This window comes from Microtus ochrogaster, chromosome 8 (genome assembly GCF_000317375.1).
Source record: "Microtus ochrogaster isolate Prairie Vole_2 chromosome 8, MicOch1.0, whole genome shotgun sequence".
Lineage (NCBI taxonomy): Eukaryota > Metazoa > Chordata > Mammalia > Rodentia > Cricetidae > Microtus > Microtus ochrogaster.
This window is the reverse complement of record NC_022015.1, coordinates 57,032,537-57,049,148: the sequence shown is the minus strand read 5'-3', so window position 1 is coordinate 57,049,148 and position 16,612 is coordinate 57,032,537. Positions and strand designations below refer to the sequence as shown.

At 37.8% G+C, this 16,612-nt stretch overlaps 1 protein-coding gene across 3 annotated transcripts in view; it reads left to right on the top strand.

The window, feature by feature from the left end:
- Rfx3 (regulatory factor X3) overlaps positions 1 to 16,612 on the top strand; it is a 256,520-nt gene that overhangs the window by 143,530 nt on the left and 96,378 nt on the right. For all 3 annotated transcript variants that reach the window (XM_026781166.1, XM_026781165.1, XM_026781167.1), the window contains 2 exons: positions 893 to 990; positions 13,215 to 13,473. In XM_026781166.1, the coding sequence (XP_026636967.1) occupies positions 893 to 990; positions 13,215 to 13,473 (357 nt within the window). The remainder of the gene's footprint in view (positions 1 to 892; positions 991 to 13,214; positions 13,474 to 16,612) is intronic.

Below are 16,612 nucleotides of genomic sequence, written 5' to 3'. Positions count from 1 at the left end.
AAAAAAAAAAAGAACCTATGTTGGGTGGCACCCTAGTACCTGAAATTTCATCTCTAGGGGATTCCATGCCTTTGATAAGTTAGTAGGCACCACAGTCATATGTTTTCTATTTCTGTTTGGCTTGTTACCTTTTCATAGTACAGCAGGTTCATCTCCTTCTTTTCGAGGCTCCTTGAGTTACCTTTAGTTCCTCCTTCTTCCCAGAATCCTCTTAGTCTGATTCTCCTGCCTAACCTATCCTGCCAGCTATAGGCTAGTCAGCTTATTCACACAGTGTAAAGGAATATTCCACATATGTATATATGTATTTCTAAATATGTGAAATACAACCTTGTTTAGCCCATATAATATTCCTTGTATGTGATACGTTTTCAGGGCTAAAGTGCTCATCAGTCCAATACCAAATGGTCAGCCCTGAAAAGAATATGTATGAGTAACATTATACAGACTGGGAGGGTTGATTTTAATAAAAAAATTAGCTTTATAATTATTTAACAATTAAAGTGGAGTAGAATTTTATAATTCATCAAAATCAGGGAGAAACTTGCAGAATGTTAAGCATAAAACTGTGTGTACATGTACACTGACAAGCAATTGTAGAACTATTTGGGTAAGGGCTATATTTGATCTAAACGTATAAGTTTCTTAACTTGAAAGGAGCATAAACCTAAGAGATTTCATCCCTAGTCATCTCCTGCTGACCAATATTCTGGAAAATCTGAGATAGACCTAATATGATATACTCTTTGTATTTACCATGGATCTAATATAGTGTTCCCTTTCTAGGATTATTGTTTACCATGGATTTACGTCTACCATTTCCCATGGATCTAGTGTGGTGTGCCTTTTCTATGTCTACCACCTAACATGTTACTCATACTTTTTTTTTCAGGTGCAGCAGGTACAGACAGTTCAGCAGGTGCAGCATGTCTACCCAGCTCAGGTGCAGTATGTGGAAGGAAGTGACACAGTCTATACCAATGGAGCAATGTAAGTCGGATGCTGAGGTTGGGTGAATTCCTCCAGCTCAGGGCAATACTGTCTTGTCTAACACTGTCCTCTGCTCCTGCGATTGTTTGCATGTTTTTAACATTTTTTAAACCAGAGCAGAGTTACTTAAATTAAACTGATATTTAAAAGTTTGTCTGTATTTGTTACTAAATACACTCATATTTTCATCTTACTTAGCTTTCCAGAATATTTTAGATTGTTGAAATTGCGTGTACTTTAATAATTTTCCCTAAATTGAGAAAAGCTTGTGGTTCTTGTTACTTATGGCTATGTTTTAATAATGCCTTAACATCTGTGATTTTCTAAATGTTAAGATGAAAAGTGTGGGGCTTGTGTTCATCTGTAAGTTTTTAAAAAATCATTTTGGGAATTTTGTAGACTTCTTCACAGTATGAGAATAATCTGTATGAGAATAATGATCTTATATGAATTTTATTTTCCTACCTAAGTCTGTCCACTCACAACTGTCTTATCTCCTTTGACTCAGCAGTAGTAGCAATTTGCAAATTTATTGGCTTTTTCAGCCATTTTGAATTGCAAGTCAGTGTATTATTATAAATGAAGAAACTAAAAATTTTTCCAAGTTGTCATCAGTGATTTCATCCTGGGTTTTTGTTAGCAGAGTTTCTGAATGTCCCTAAGTGAATTTAGGTTCTCTCAGTGTCTTGCTTTTGGCCCTGTAGTGTCTCTGTTCCTTGCATCCCTGGAGTATGTGTGTTCCTGCAGTAAGTTTGCTCCTCGCATCCCTACAGGATGGGCATTCCTCACATCCCTGCTCACTGGATGCTTCTTGCATCTCTGCAGTGTGATTGCTCCTCAAGATAATGCTGCTGTCTTTGCTTTTTTTCCCCCCATGGTTACTTCCACTGATCCCAATGATATCACCCTGTGAGCTCTCAGAAAGCCTGGATTTTACTCACTACAGTAACTGTCAAAAGATGAGCATGCATGACAGTACAGTTGAAGTCATATATCATGCTGTTATGACTAAAAGCTTATATTTGGCTTAATTGTGTGTTAGTATTATAAGAGTGATACATGTAAAATATTCTGAACTTTTTGTTATTCCTTTAAATTAGAGTGGGGTATGCTCTAACCAAAGTTAGTGTCAGAAGATTCCAGGATGCGTTTAGTGTTCCTGACCTGGGGTCTGCATCATGATAGAGAGCGGGAGATGGAAAGAAAGCTCTTCTTTGTCTCTTTTTCTATTTTTAGTTAGAATACAAAGTCACGGTTTCATTCTGGCATTTCAAACCTAGCTTGTTTTTGTTTGTACTTGTCCTCTATCCCCTCTTGTGACAGCAACCTTTCCATATGTGGCAGTACTCTTGCTGTTTTCATATTGCATGTCTTCCCTGCCTTTGAAACTGTTTTTCATCTTGTCCCCTTCCTGGTTGTGGTCTGTGTTTACTCTCACACTCAATTATACTTTCTCTCTCTCCCCCTCCCTTCCTCCCTTTTCTCCCTCCCTCCCTCCTTCCCTTCCCTCCCCTCCTCTCTCACACACACAAAATTAGGGGCTGAGGGGAAGGCTTAGCAGTTAAGAGCACTGGCTGCTTTTCCATAGAATCAGGTTTGATTACCATTATCCAAGTGGCAGCTCATGATCTTCTGTAACTTGCATTCCAGGGGAAAGGCCTTTTCTAGCCTCTGTGATCACTAGGTATGCACAAGATACATACATCCAAAACACTCACATACAGAAAAAAAAATTTAATTAAAAAATAAAACTTGAATCTGCATTAGAGAGAGACTATGCAACATTTTTGTTTCCAAATTCAGGTTATCTTATCTGATATGCTTCCAAATTCATCTATTTTTTTTCTGTAGGTTTTGTAACTTGCTATTCTTTATGACTGAATAAAATGCCATTGTGTATATTTACCATTGTTTATATTTTAATAATTTGCCAAAAAAAAAAAGAATTGGTAAGATTGATGTGCATGTCTCACTGAGGTAGTATATAGAGTTCTTTCTTCGCATGTATGCTGTGTTGTGGAATAACTGTTTCTCATGGTAGTTTTAGATTTTTTTTTTTTTTTTTAGAAAATTCAGCACTGATTTCCATAGTATCTGAGTCAGGGTACCTTGTACTAGCAGTGAATTAAGCTTGTTCTCTCATACTCTTGATCATATTTGATATATTTTGCTCTTTCAGTGATAACCATACTGACTGGTAGGAGAGGGACTCTCAGTGTAGCTTTGATTTGCATTTCTCTGTTGCTTGGTTATATTGAAACACATGAAAAAATATTTGTTGTCAATTTTTTTCTTCTTGAAAATGAGTATTTGGTTCATTAGATTATATATTGATTGGTTGCACACATATGTATGTGTATTTAATTTTTGCAGTTCTTTATATATAGGTAATAATACCCTTTTTGAAGTATAACTGGCAGAATTTTCTACCAATCTGTAGGCTGCTGTTCGCTCTGCTGACAGTTTCTTGGCTTCCCAAACCTTTTTAATTTCATGTAGTTGATTTTATCAGCTCTTAGAGTTGTTTCCTTTGTTATTATAGTCCTATTCAGATCCCATTGATCAGTTCTTAGGGTCTTACTGAATGCTATTAGAGCCTTGCTCAGAAATATGTGCCTATAACTGAGAATGGAATATTTGTCCATAGCAGTTTCCGGGTTTAGGAAATTATTTGCTGTCATTTCAATGAATTAATTGTCTACACATTTGACTTCCTCCCAATTCCTTCTAATTCATGAATTATTGAGTCTTTTTAATTTAGTTAGACATTTTATATGCTTTGATCATCTTATTAACATTTAAAAATATGTTGTCTTAATGTATTATTGTCTTGACTTTGTCTTTTTCTTTGAAACTCATACTTAGTCTGCTCATGAAGCATTCTTTTGTAATTTTCCAATTTGATTGGCTTACATTTCCTTGTTTCTGTTTGGTTCCTCCTCAGTGTCTCAATTTCTTGGTTGAAATTTTTATCCATGTTTTTAAGTTTGTACTCCAAGTTCCTAACCATTTCATTCACTGTGCTTACTTTCTTGTCTAGGTCCTGAATGGGATTCCATATTTTGATCATCTGCTCAATTAAGTGATCTTTATGGCCACTGATCCTTTGGGGGGGGGGAATTTAAATTCTGTCTTTGAAATTTTAACTATCTTAGAGTCTTTGCTTTCTATTTTTGTGTAGTTGAGAGGTTGTGGGTGCTGCTAGAGGCCACTTAGTTGTTAGTTGTCATTGCCCCAGACAGCTAGTGATAGCTAGCTATAGAGACTGAGAATAATGGGGTTTGATCTTTCATGTCTGTATGGTGGAAGCTAGGTGGCCAAGAAAAGGGGCACTTGAGATGGATGTTAAAGGAGTCTGCCAGAGTGGTTCCTCATTGGTCCTGCTTTAAGGTAGTGCAGGCAGGTCAGCTTTACTACTTAGGAGGATGTGACTTTGAGCTTGAAATGGAGATAGCTTCTCAGAAGTGCTTTGTGACTCAACTAAGAAATTGTTATAAACATTAATTATTGCTCTTAAATGTTATGCTTTGTTTGCATTTTTCTGTCCTCAATTCTTCTTCACATTGTCTTCTGGATAATCTTTAACTTGTAATTTCATTCTTAGTTAATTTTTAATTTAATGTTGAATTTTTTTAAACAATTTTTAACATTTCAACTGGACATTTACATTGTTTATTTATACGTGTGTGAGTGTGTCACAGTGTGTATGTGGAATTTTTTTTTTAAAAAAGACAACTTGTGGGAGTATAGTTTTCCTTCTGCCATGTAAGCCTCAGGAATTGAACTAAAGTTATCAAGCATGAAGATATAAGCCTGTGCCTGCTAAACCACCTTGGCCCTTTGCTCTTTCTTGTATAAAGTAACTCTCCCACATAATAAATATGAGTTCATGGTTTTATGTACTTGTAAAGCCTTAGAAAAACAGTATCTCTGAAGTTGATTCTTTAAAATTGTGGGACCCATGTAAGTGCAGAAATGATTCCCCAGGAACTGTCTAGTGCCAACACTTACTTTCTGTGGCCACTAGCTCGGTTGATTAGATCATGACTAATGAGGTCTAGGTCATGAGTTCACTTGCTACAAAGTCCAATTAGCTTTGATCTGGACTCTGTGGGCCTAGCTTGCATCTTCAGTTCCGAGTATCGTGACAATGAGCACTTTTGGTCACGATAGATAAGACATGCGTCTAAGATCGCACTTTTGTTCACGATAGATAAGACATGCGTCTAAGATCCCTTGTCACTGGCAAATACACACTTTGAATAGAAGTTCTAAGGTATCACTTCTGTACTTAATAAGGAAATATCATTATGCTGCTATGAATTTTATTCAGGGTTGTAGTGATTAGATGACTATGAATATTTTTTCTCAGACATCAAAATAATTACTTTTTCAGCATAAGCTGTTAGAATCTGTTTTGTGCTTTTACACTGTTGCCATTAGACTGTATACAGTTTGTGTATCAAATGCCCATCTGAGAATACTTGTATTCTCTTTTTGTGTTCAGAAGATTTCCATATGTGTTAGAAAGGAAAATCTCTATTCTTCTGTTGTGTCACACAGAATTAATAGGCAGCTAGTATTTGATCTCTGACTTAGACCCCAGAGTCCCACTTCTCTGTGATAATAACCACGTTTTCCTAATGATCGTCCTAGGGGAGAGGGACTCTGATCATTGTCATGAACTTTCAAGCACCCAGTACATGACCCTACAACCCGCACATGCTCAGTACTTCTGTTTCTCTATGCCCGTGTTACCAGCATTCCTGTGTCGTGTAGACATAAGCACGGGGTCTCACTCAAGAGGTGATGACAGCACTCACAGATGCAAGTAATCACTCATGAGAATGTGTAATCATCATCATTTCTGAAACTAAAGTGTTTACCTGATTCTTGCTGCGAATATTGACAATTACTGCTAGCATAACAGGCTTAGCAGTGTTGGTTAGTAAGTAGGCCTGTAATTCAGCTGAACAATTGAGACTACTTTGCAGTGCTGGGTGTTGGCACAGAATCACTTTTTACTCAAGGGAAAAGGTAACAGAGTTCATTCCTCTCCTGCTCATTTTATCCTTGTTCTTTAGGTACCTAAGTTGCATAATTTGTTTATTTCCTTGCAGTGGTTCTCCCAAAGACGTTTCTGCAAAATTTAGGTCCTAGTTATCTCTGTTTGTACAATTTCATTTTCTAATCATCTGTGCTAGCATGGTTGAACTAACTGAGGAATATCACATACCAAAGGAGAGTCTGTTGCATCCACAATCTCTTGGTTTTCATAATCAGGTTTTTAAAAATACAGTTATTTTTCTTCATCACATCTCCTGACCTTTACCCCTCCAGCTCATTCCTACACTCTATTCATCAGAGAAGAAAGAATGATATAACCTATCTTGTGTCAAAGTTAAGACGTCTGTTTTACAAGGGTTTTCTGTGTAAGGCGTTGAGTGGAACATCTGTTGTTTAGAGGTGATCAACTTTTAGGACGCAGAGGTGTCTGTGTGTTCATATCTGTGCAGTATGTGGATTCACACCTTCTCAGCTCTTTTTGTTTGAGGGTACATTTATCATCATCTCAAGTGTGCAATTTCCCAAACTATGTTTCACAAAATGTGAGTCCCTTAAAAGCATACTGTGGTTACATAGATGGAGAGGATCCCAGTTCCTAATAGAGCTTTCGAGGTTTTAGAAAGTTTTTTTTAAAGTCCTGTATTTAGGACAAAAGAAAGTCAGAATTTAGGAAAGAAACTAAGTATTTCCAAAACTTTTACACACTACACTTTGGGAGGTGACACTTTTGACATTTGTAATTTATTCAAAACCCATAAGCATGTGAACAGAATTGGGACTCAATTTTCTAAAAGTTACCTCTTGAAAATCCTGTGGTTAGTACATTTTCTGAAGGCCTCCACTTCCCTCTCCCATATACTTCAGATGATTAATAAGAAACCACTTCAGGTTATTCTTTTCCCCCTCAAGTGACACAGCTAAGTTTCAGAATTTTCAGGTGAAATTATGTTTTCTTATTATCTTTAAAATCCTCTTTCTTTAGAAAAAAATGATTCTGTAGACTCACCGTGACTAAGGAGTGAGGATGCTGTCTTCAGTGGCCTTCAGCTCATGCACAGGAGTGGGTGTCAAATCCACTTCCCACTTAGAGTTCACCCAGCATAGCTGGTTCCATAGGAGACCTTGGAGAGAAAATTGACCGTCTGGGAAAGGAGCTTGGATGTTTCTTTCTAAAGAAAGGTTTCTAATGTTAGCTACATAAAAAATTCCTGCCTCTTCGAAGATGAAAGACATTCAAATTTAGCTTCCTAGAATGTCAAAGGTGGTAAGATAGACAACACTTATCCCCATTCCTTTTAGAGACAAATAAACTGCAGCTCAGATAGGTAGAAATCCACTTTGTCTTACCTCCAGCATGCAGTGCTGTTCAGTGAAATGCAGCCTTTTGATTGTGCCTTATTTGGAGTTTAGAGGAGGAGAATGCCAGTTTCTGGTGTGTGTGTGGGAGCTGGTTTCCTTCCTTCCTTCCTTCCTTCCTTCCTTCCTTCCTTCCTTCCTTCCTTTCTTTTTTGAGACTTTGTAGAGTATTTCTCTAAAATACTTTGTAGAGTATTTCTCTACAGCTTTGGAGTCTGTCCTGGAACTTGCTCTGTAGATCAGGCTGACCTTAAACTCACAGAGATCCACCTAACCTCAGGCTCCCAAGTACCAGGCTTTCTGTTTTCTTTTTTTTTTTTAAATATTTTATATGAAGTATTTGCATAGTTCTTGGAGAAAGAAAAGAAACTTGTAATTTTAATGGCTAATTATTAAATAGTTCATTATTATTCCCATGAATGTCTTTATGGTTTTTATTAAAGTAGTCTAATTCTTTATATTTATATGATATATTTTATAAATATTTAAGGAAAATGAATGCATCATTTAGATAGAATTAGAATGTGCAGGAAAGCCTACCTTTACTGAGTCTACAGCATTAGATACTTTAATGTAATACATTCTCATGTTACTATATATTTATAATGTGATTTTATTCCTTCCATAACCTTGTTGGATTTTATAATGTCAAGCTTATTGTTGATGTGATATCCAAACACCTTGATAAAATGCAAAACACATAATGAGAGAGATTGTGTGTATGGCCTTATACATGAGGCACTAGATGCTGAAAGTAGGATGCTAAGTGGTTAGAGTTGAGCTCCATTGGCTCAGTCATCCTAATGAATAAGTAAGGAGAGGGTATTCAGGGTTATGGTTAAAGTTTAGCTCGATTATCTCAGTCTTTCTAATGAAAAAAGAAAAGAATAGTCAGGGTTATACTAGCCATGGCATGCACACCAAGGCATGATGGATGCAGATAGCATTAACTAGCTGAATTAAATGGGTTAGAGTCCTGGGATTTATATAGAACCGTAAGTTCAGCTCTGGAGAAGCTTCTGCCAGCAAATATGTACATATTCCCACATTCACATCCGTTACTCGTGCGTATGGAGAATAATAGCAAGGTTTTGCTTTGGCTGTAAAAATAATATGATAAATAATTTCATGACTCTTAGCCTTTGGCAGTTTGTGTGAAGCAAAATGAACACAGAGCACCTTTTTAAATATGCATAAAACTGCCTAGAAAGTTTCCTATTTCCAGAATGTTCAGGAGATTTCTGGGGAAATAGTACTGAAACAAGAAATGAAGGATGCATTCAGTGTTTATAGTGACAAGAACTCTTTGCTTTTCTCTTGGTGGTGTCTTTTGTTTTTGATTTTGTTTTTGTTTTTTAAAAGAAATACATTCTTCAAAGCTGGGTGTGGTAGCACATGCCTGTCTGGCAGATGGGAGACCGATATAGGAGGTTCCTGAGTCCGGCCTATCCTGGACTACATTGTGAGACATGCGTGGTCTCATGAATACCATAACTATACAGACAAAATACTGATGCTGCTGCTGCTGCTGCTGCTTCTACTACTACTAGTAGTAGTAGTAATAATAATTATACATTCTTGATATTGATTCAGTAGCTTAAGCATTACTTGTGTATGACTTGGTTTGGCTAGGGCTCCAGGGATACCATCAAAGTAATGCTTGCTTCCCAAAGATTAAAAGCCATGCAAGGCTATCATGGCCTACTTCTCGTATCAACCCAGCATTTGAAAGTCTCCTCCATTTTCTATTTAAATACATGAGTTTTTTGTCAAAATCATGTTCAGCCAATCCACATCCCGCCTTTCCTAATTGTGTCCCTTCTTACAGTCTTAGCCAAGTGCGTCTATGAAACAGCTAAGCCAACTGTACAGTTCCAAGTATGATGCTCCGTGGCTTTAGCTTGATCTCCAGTGCCTGCCCCCTTCTCTTGCTCTGCGTTTATTTTCTAGCTCATGAATCCTTTCCAACTAGAAGAAAATGTGAAAACTGAAGTGACTTGCTTTCCACTGCCTGTTTTCATGCCTGCCTGGGGGTTATGTGGATTCCATAGATTTGTTTGCAGTGCATGTGTATTACTGATGTCTATTGAGAATTGCATGAAGAAGGCACATCTGGAAGATGGAATGATTCCAGTCCCTTGATATGTTTCTCTTAAGCTCTAGTAATAATGTCTACATTGATAGAACTGCTGAAATGCCTGTGAGGAGTGCCTGTGGTAAGAACAGACACATGAAATCAATCTGAGATGAAGAGCTTAAGATGAACTGCTAAAGGTTAGGACAAAGGAAGAGAGACGGGGGAATAAGAAAGCTTTCCAAGTAAAGAAAGTGGTATCTCCTAGAGAAAACTGATGTACAAAATGTCCAATGTGTTATTACTGAAGAAAACTTTTAAGAATGTGACCATACCCAAGTCTTGAGATTATGTACAAACCAGCCCTGGTTCTTCCTATAAGGTTTTGAGCATTTTTGAAGGAAAAGGAGAATTTTGAAAGCAAGAATCAGAACAAGATTTTTTTTAAATTTATTTATTTATTAAAGATTTCTGTCTCTTCCTCGCCGCTGCCCCCCATTTCCCTCCCCCTCCCTTAATCAAGTCCTCCTCCCTCGTCAGGAGAGAGAGCATGAGCAAGGAACTCAGGACCATGAGTGGTGCACCCACACACTGAGACAATGGGGATGTTCTATCGGGAACTCACCAAGGCCAACTGGCCTGAGTCTGAAAAGGCCTGGGATAAAACCAGACTCGCTGAACATAGCGGACAATGAGGACTACTGAGAACAAGATTTTTTTAAGCAAAATTTTCTTTCCACATTTGTATCTTAGAAAAATTCCCATAGCAGCAAAATTGAAGGCAAATTGGAAGAGAGCCAGGTTTGAAGAAAGAAAACCCATCAGAGTGCAACTATAATATATTTACATTCACATTGTGAATTAAAGATTATGAGAACAGAAACGAGAATTGTAGAGTTTCACATTTTATTTAGAAGACAGTTCTTAGACTTAACTGGCTTGGATCAATATAAGAAAAGCATTAGCTTTAATTTCAAAAACTGGAGGTGGAAGTGTGGTTCTCTGGCCAGGTGAAGGGTACAGAAGAATAAGAACCTCTGAGGCTGCCCATGTAGCATATGTTTCCTTTTCTCTTCATTTTTCCTTTGATTGAAAATAGATTATTCTCTCATAGAATGTATGCTAATTACAGGATCCCCTTCCTCTACTCCTTCCAGCTCCTTACCACTTCCCCTCCTCTCTGGATCTACTCCCTTTCTGTCTCCCTATAGGAAAGAACAGACTTGTCAGAGATAACATGGCAAAATAAAATATATTAAGATAAAGCAAAAGTTATCACATCAAGGCTTAACAAGGCAACTCAACAGAAGGAAAAGATCCCTAAGAGCAGGTACAAGAATTAGAGACCCACTTGTTCACACATTCAGGAGTCCCATATAAAATACTAAGCTGAAAGATATAATACATATACAAAGGACCTGATGTAGATCCACAATGGCCCTGAGCTTACTGTTTCAGCCTCTGTGAGTTCATATGAGCTTTGCTCAGTTGATTTAGAGGGCCTTGTTCTGCTGCTGTCCTCCATGCTCTCTGGCTTTTTCCCCCTCTTTCCCCCTTTCCACTCTTTCCCCCTCCTCTTCAATGGGATTCCCTGAGCTCTGAGGTGAGAGATTTGATGGAGACATCCTATTTAGAGCTGCATGTTACAAAGACACTGTCTCCCTCTCTCTCTCTCTCTCTCTCTCTCTCTCTCTCTCTCTCGCTCTCTCACTCTCTCGCTCTCTCGCTCTCTCGCTCTCTCGCTCTTTCTCTCTCTCTCTCTCTCTCTGCCTAATTTCTGGCTATGGATCTCTGCATCTATTCCCATCTGCTACAGGAGGAAGCCTCTCTAATGATGATGAAAGACACTGATTTATGAGTATAGCAGAGTCATTTATGAATATAGCAGAGTCATTTTATTGATAATTTTTTTTTAAAGATCCATAGTGTTTGCATTTACTCTAGGTCTCTGGGCTATCTAGCCTCTGGTTCTTGTTGACCGAGCACTGTCAAGTTCAGTCTTATGAAGTGGGCCTTACATAAAACAAGGCATTGGTTGGCTACTCTGACAAGTTTTATGCCTCCATTGCCCTAGCATGTGTGGCATATAGGAGCAATTGTAGGAGACAGGGTTTGTGACTGGACAGGTGATTATGTTTCTCCTTTAGTAGTCTTCAGAGTGCCTTACCACACCAAAGATAGAATAGAGAGATCCAGGCTTTATATTGGCACCAGCACAATATCTCCAGGTTCAATGAGTTGTGTAGGTATTTAGAAATAAGTGTTGGCTATTAGAATTTCAGATGTTAAAATTCTTAAATTAGAGCTAGAAAATAAAAAGAATAGTATCCCAGCTCTGTGATAGCTTACCCTGAACATACATGTATCATGCAGTACATGGTGAATGCCTGTGGTCTAAGTAACAAGAAAAGCAAAAACCACAACAACCTTGGCATATCAAACGTGCCAGAAACATGGTGATTAGCAAAGGGGGTTGAGGGATAACAGTGAATGTAAAGAGTGGAAATGAAACACCACAGAAAGTAAAGCACCAGGCTAGATGATACCTAGGTGCCAGGCTTGGCCACATGTGGGGGTGGAGTTAGAGAACAGCAAGCCCTGGAAATGTTATCGTTTGAAATTTTAAAGACATAAGCAAGTGAAGTGTTTGTCACCGTACGCTTTTATATTTCTGTAGACTTATAACTTCTTGTGAGCTTTTACACAAAAAAATAAAAATAAAAAAAGCTTGAAGGCATCCTATAATGTAAGATGTCATCAACTGAAAATGACAAATCGGATAAACTTAATCAGAACAGACAGAGAAGAAAAGGGCAACATGGAATGGTCAGCAGCATCATTCTGCAAAGAGGTCAAAAAGAGACACGGGCTGGAGGAGCCTTTTAGCCTGGTATTTGCATTTGATCACAAGTGACCTTATTAAAGCCACTTCACTGAAAGGCTAAGGGCAGAAGCCTGACCAGACTTTCAGGGAGGTGGAAAGTGAGGACATGAAGAGCTGGCACAGTCATTAACGAAGGGGAGAACTCCTGCAAAGACACGAGTAGTATCTTCACTCAAGACCTCTTTGGTGTTACGGAAGGAACTCACAGAAACTTCTTCATACATAAAGGGTAGTCAATAGTTTTCCATGGATGGGAAGTGGCATGAGAGACTTACTGGTCAGGGTCCCAATCGTGGCAGATCTCAGTCTTCCTAACAGTAGCTCATACATGAGATTGTATGCAAGGGAAGAATTTGTGAACAGATTTCTTGCAGCGTGCTGACCGTGATGGGTTGGAGATGAGATCCTATGCAGGGTAGATATAGGACAGTACAGAAACAAGTTAAGGTTCTGGGAGAGGAACTCAATCCATCTATTGGTGGGAATAGTATTTCATAGAAGAATACAGAAGGTACCTGGTTTTACAGGCGCGACATTAATAATGTGTTTTTAAAAATATTTTTATTAAAACAATCTTTCTGGGCATGCTTTTAATCCCAGCACTTGGGTGACAGAGGCAGGTTGATCTCTGTGAGTTCAAGGCCAGCCTGATCTACAGGAGTTAGTTCCAGGACAGCTAGAGCTGTTAAACAGAGAAACCCTGTCTCGAAAAACCAGAGAGAGAGAAAGAGAGAGAGAGAGAGAGAGAGAGAGAGAGAGAGAGAGAGAGAGAGAGAGAGAAGAGAGAACAATCTTGATATAAACAAGCTAGTAAATTTCTTTGTTTTTCTTTTCCTTCTAAAGCCGAACAACAACTTATCCCTATACAGAAACACAGATGTACAGCCAAAACACTGGAGGAAATTACTTTGATACTCAAGGAAGTTCAGCACAGGTGACAACCGTGGTGTCCTCCCACAGTATGGTGGGTACTGGTGGTATTCAGATGGGCGTCACAGGAGGACAGCTTATCAGCAGCTCCGGAGGAACCTATCTGATTGGCAATTCAATGGAGAATTCTGGTCACTCAGTGACACACACAACTCGGGCCTCCCCAGCGACAGTAAGTGTTTCTCATTTTATTTCCATTAGCTTCTGTGGCTTGTATTGTACTGTTTTCCTCTATGGAGGGAAGCAAACCACACAGACTTGAGTAGGGCAAATTGTATTATGCAGTTTTCCTATCCTGCCACTTTACAGGATGTAACAGGTAGCATTATGAAAAATGTTACTGGCATGTATGCCCTAATTCAGCAATTAGAAAGTCTTCATCAGTAATAGAAAGCTACATATAGAGAAATGAATTTTCCTAATGTAAACACTGACTTTGCTATATTTTTGGGCTCATGCCTGGAATCTTAGTACACAGAGATTGAGGCAGAAGGAGTGTTGTGAATTCAAGGCCAGACTGAATTATATAAGCTATACTATAGTTTGTTTATACATTTAAAAAACTGGTTTGCTTTTACAATAGAAAGTCACATGTACTTGTTTTTATCAAATTTATAGTGATACTAGTATTTTTTTTTAAAAAAAATTATGTGGATACATGCCTGTTTTCTTGGTTCATGAGAGGCGGGGGAGGATTGTGAGTTTGAAGCCAGATTGTGCTATGTTGTGTGGCCCTGTCAGGAGATGTGTTGCCCTGTGCTGTATTTCATTTGCCAGAGTCACATTGCATCTACCAAAGAAAGCTCTGGGAAGCCCTGGTGACAAGTGATTCATATGCAAGACACTTGTGTCGGTGCTGTGACCAAATGATGAATGAAGACATATCTTCATATAGCACTTCTCAAACATTTAAATTTAAATATGCATTTTGACAGAGAAGGATGGCTTGCCAGTATGAGAGTATTAATTTGCTGAAGTGGTTTCAGGAATATAGGAAGTTATATACCATTTGATATCATCAAGCTGTAAGGTCACCTATGTATAAAAGGGAGAATGATCACCCAAGACAAAATAGCAATGGAATTGACTTCTTACTTGGTTCATATGGAATAGTGGTTGTGGGCTAGGGTTGTACTTCAGTAGCATCGTGACAGTGCTCTGTGTGTTCAGAGGCCTGAGTTCTACCCCTAACCCTACAAAGAGGTAGGGAGTGTAGTGATAGGGTTTTGAATTAAGTGTATACACACTTTTCTCATTTTGTTACCACGTATTTTGTTCTTGAAGTGAAATGAGGAAGTAGTGAATTAGGGAGAAAACAACAGCAGTATGAGGCCTCTAGTTTTCACCTTATGTGTTTTCTTCAGGATGCTCTATGTACTTTGTGTTACTCTTGTGTATTTGTTGTACATACTTTTGAAGTGCTTTTTTATATGTATTGTCTCTTGCTTTTAATATAAAAATCTTATACTTCTAAATTTTTCAGTCATACACATGTTTATACAGACTACAAAATAAAGAAGTTACCACTAATCAGCCATATCCTCTCTAGCCTTGTTGCTCTATCAGTAAAACAAAGTGCTATACTAAGTAATTTTTTTATTTAAAATAATGACAATTACAAAAAATTTTGAAATAGCACAAGAAAAACAGTACATTTATATTTATCACAAAAGGAAAATGGTACCCATAGTTTATAGATGCCTATTGCGATACACGTCAAATGTCATTTCCAGTGGTAGGCAATGATTTCTCAAGGCTCTGTGTGCTGTCTCATTTTCACTTCTTCTACTCTCTCATGCTGACATGCCTTCCTTCTGACCTCATCCTTTCCTACTTCATCTCTTGTGGCCATTCCCATTTGCCTTCACAATTCAAACTAACCAAATATCCCCAATAACAACTTGATTAATGTTTACTTAATTTCCAAGTTCTGTTGCTAAATTAACTAAACATTATATTTCATGTCATTTAAATATATATTTAAAGGCATTAAAAGGATTAATTTTATAATTTTTTAACCAGTGGATGCCTTTGTTTTTGTATCCAGAATATGCAATATGACATTACTCCTAGTTCTTCCACTTAACAACTTTGAAATCATTTATTATTATTTCAGTTTATCAAATGAGCCCATAGATAACTGAGTTATAGCAGGTAAGAATGGTTGGAACTATTTTTAAATTGGCAATTTATTATAGGTATAAATAAATCTAGGTATAAATTTGCAGTCACTATCCATTTCTGGGGAGTTATGAGTCTGATGTGTTTCCAGTTTGGGTTGCTTTCTTTTTACATCAATAGTTCCTTTTTAATCGAAAACATTAAAAGTTTACCGAGAAATTTTGTGTATGCAGGCCCTCACTGAAAGCATAAGATAGTTATGAGTTATCTAAACCTATCTGTATCCATCTGTCAGTGCTTACTAGGTTTTTTGAAATGCATTAATAAGCTATATATTTAATTTACATCTCACCTCAATAATGCTGAACATATTAGTTCAAATCACAGTGTGTGATTTCTTTTATCACTTTTCAGTTTTATTTATTATAGCAAATTAGCGAAATTAAGTATTATTTACCCCTGAAACTTTTCATACTATTCTTCTCTTGCCAAATTTTGAAAATCAATACATTTCTTCATTGTTTTGATGACTGGAAATTGGCATGCTTCTAGTAGGTGCTTCTTGCTGCCAGGTGTCTTTTTCAGTTCCCGTAGAACCGTAGGCATGTCTGTGAGTACAGTGTCTGGCAGCGTGCCTTTCCACACTGGGCCATATGCTATATGCCATTTAAGTTCAGTTTCTCTGACTGGTCTTGTTGTGCCTGTAACATGTAGCATAGCTAATATAATCGACTATAGAAATTGGTTGTGTCTTAGCCAAAATGCCTGAGTGCAGAAAAGAGAGACACCTCTCTACATCTGCATATCTCTCTTCTGTGGATTCAACCAACCTCACAGCAAACGCTTGGGATAAAATTACAGTACGTGTACATACTTTTTGCTTGTCATTCTTCCCCAAAAGATGTAGTATATTAACTATTTTCAAGCATGTTTATGTTGTGTTAGGTTTTATAAATAATCTAGAGACAATATAAGCATTCTGGCATGCAAGATAGCTCAGCAGGTAAAGGTACATCCACCAAGCCTGATAACCTTCATGCATTCCCCAAGACTCACATGGAGAAAGAGAAAACTGACTCTCAGAAGTTGCCCTCTTACCTCCATATGTGGACATGCACACATATACACGCCCACACACACCTCACTTCTTTTGCTAAAAGAAAGAACACAAGTGTTCTGATAGAGTGTAT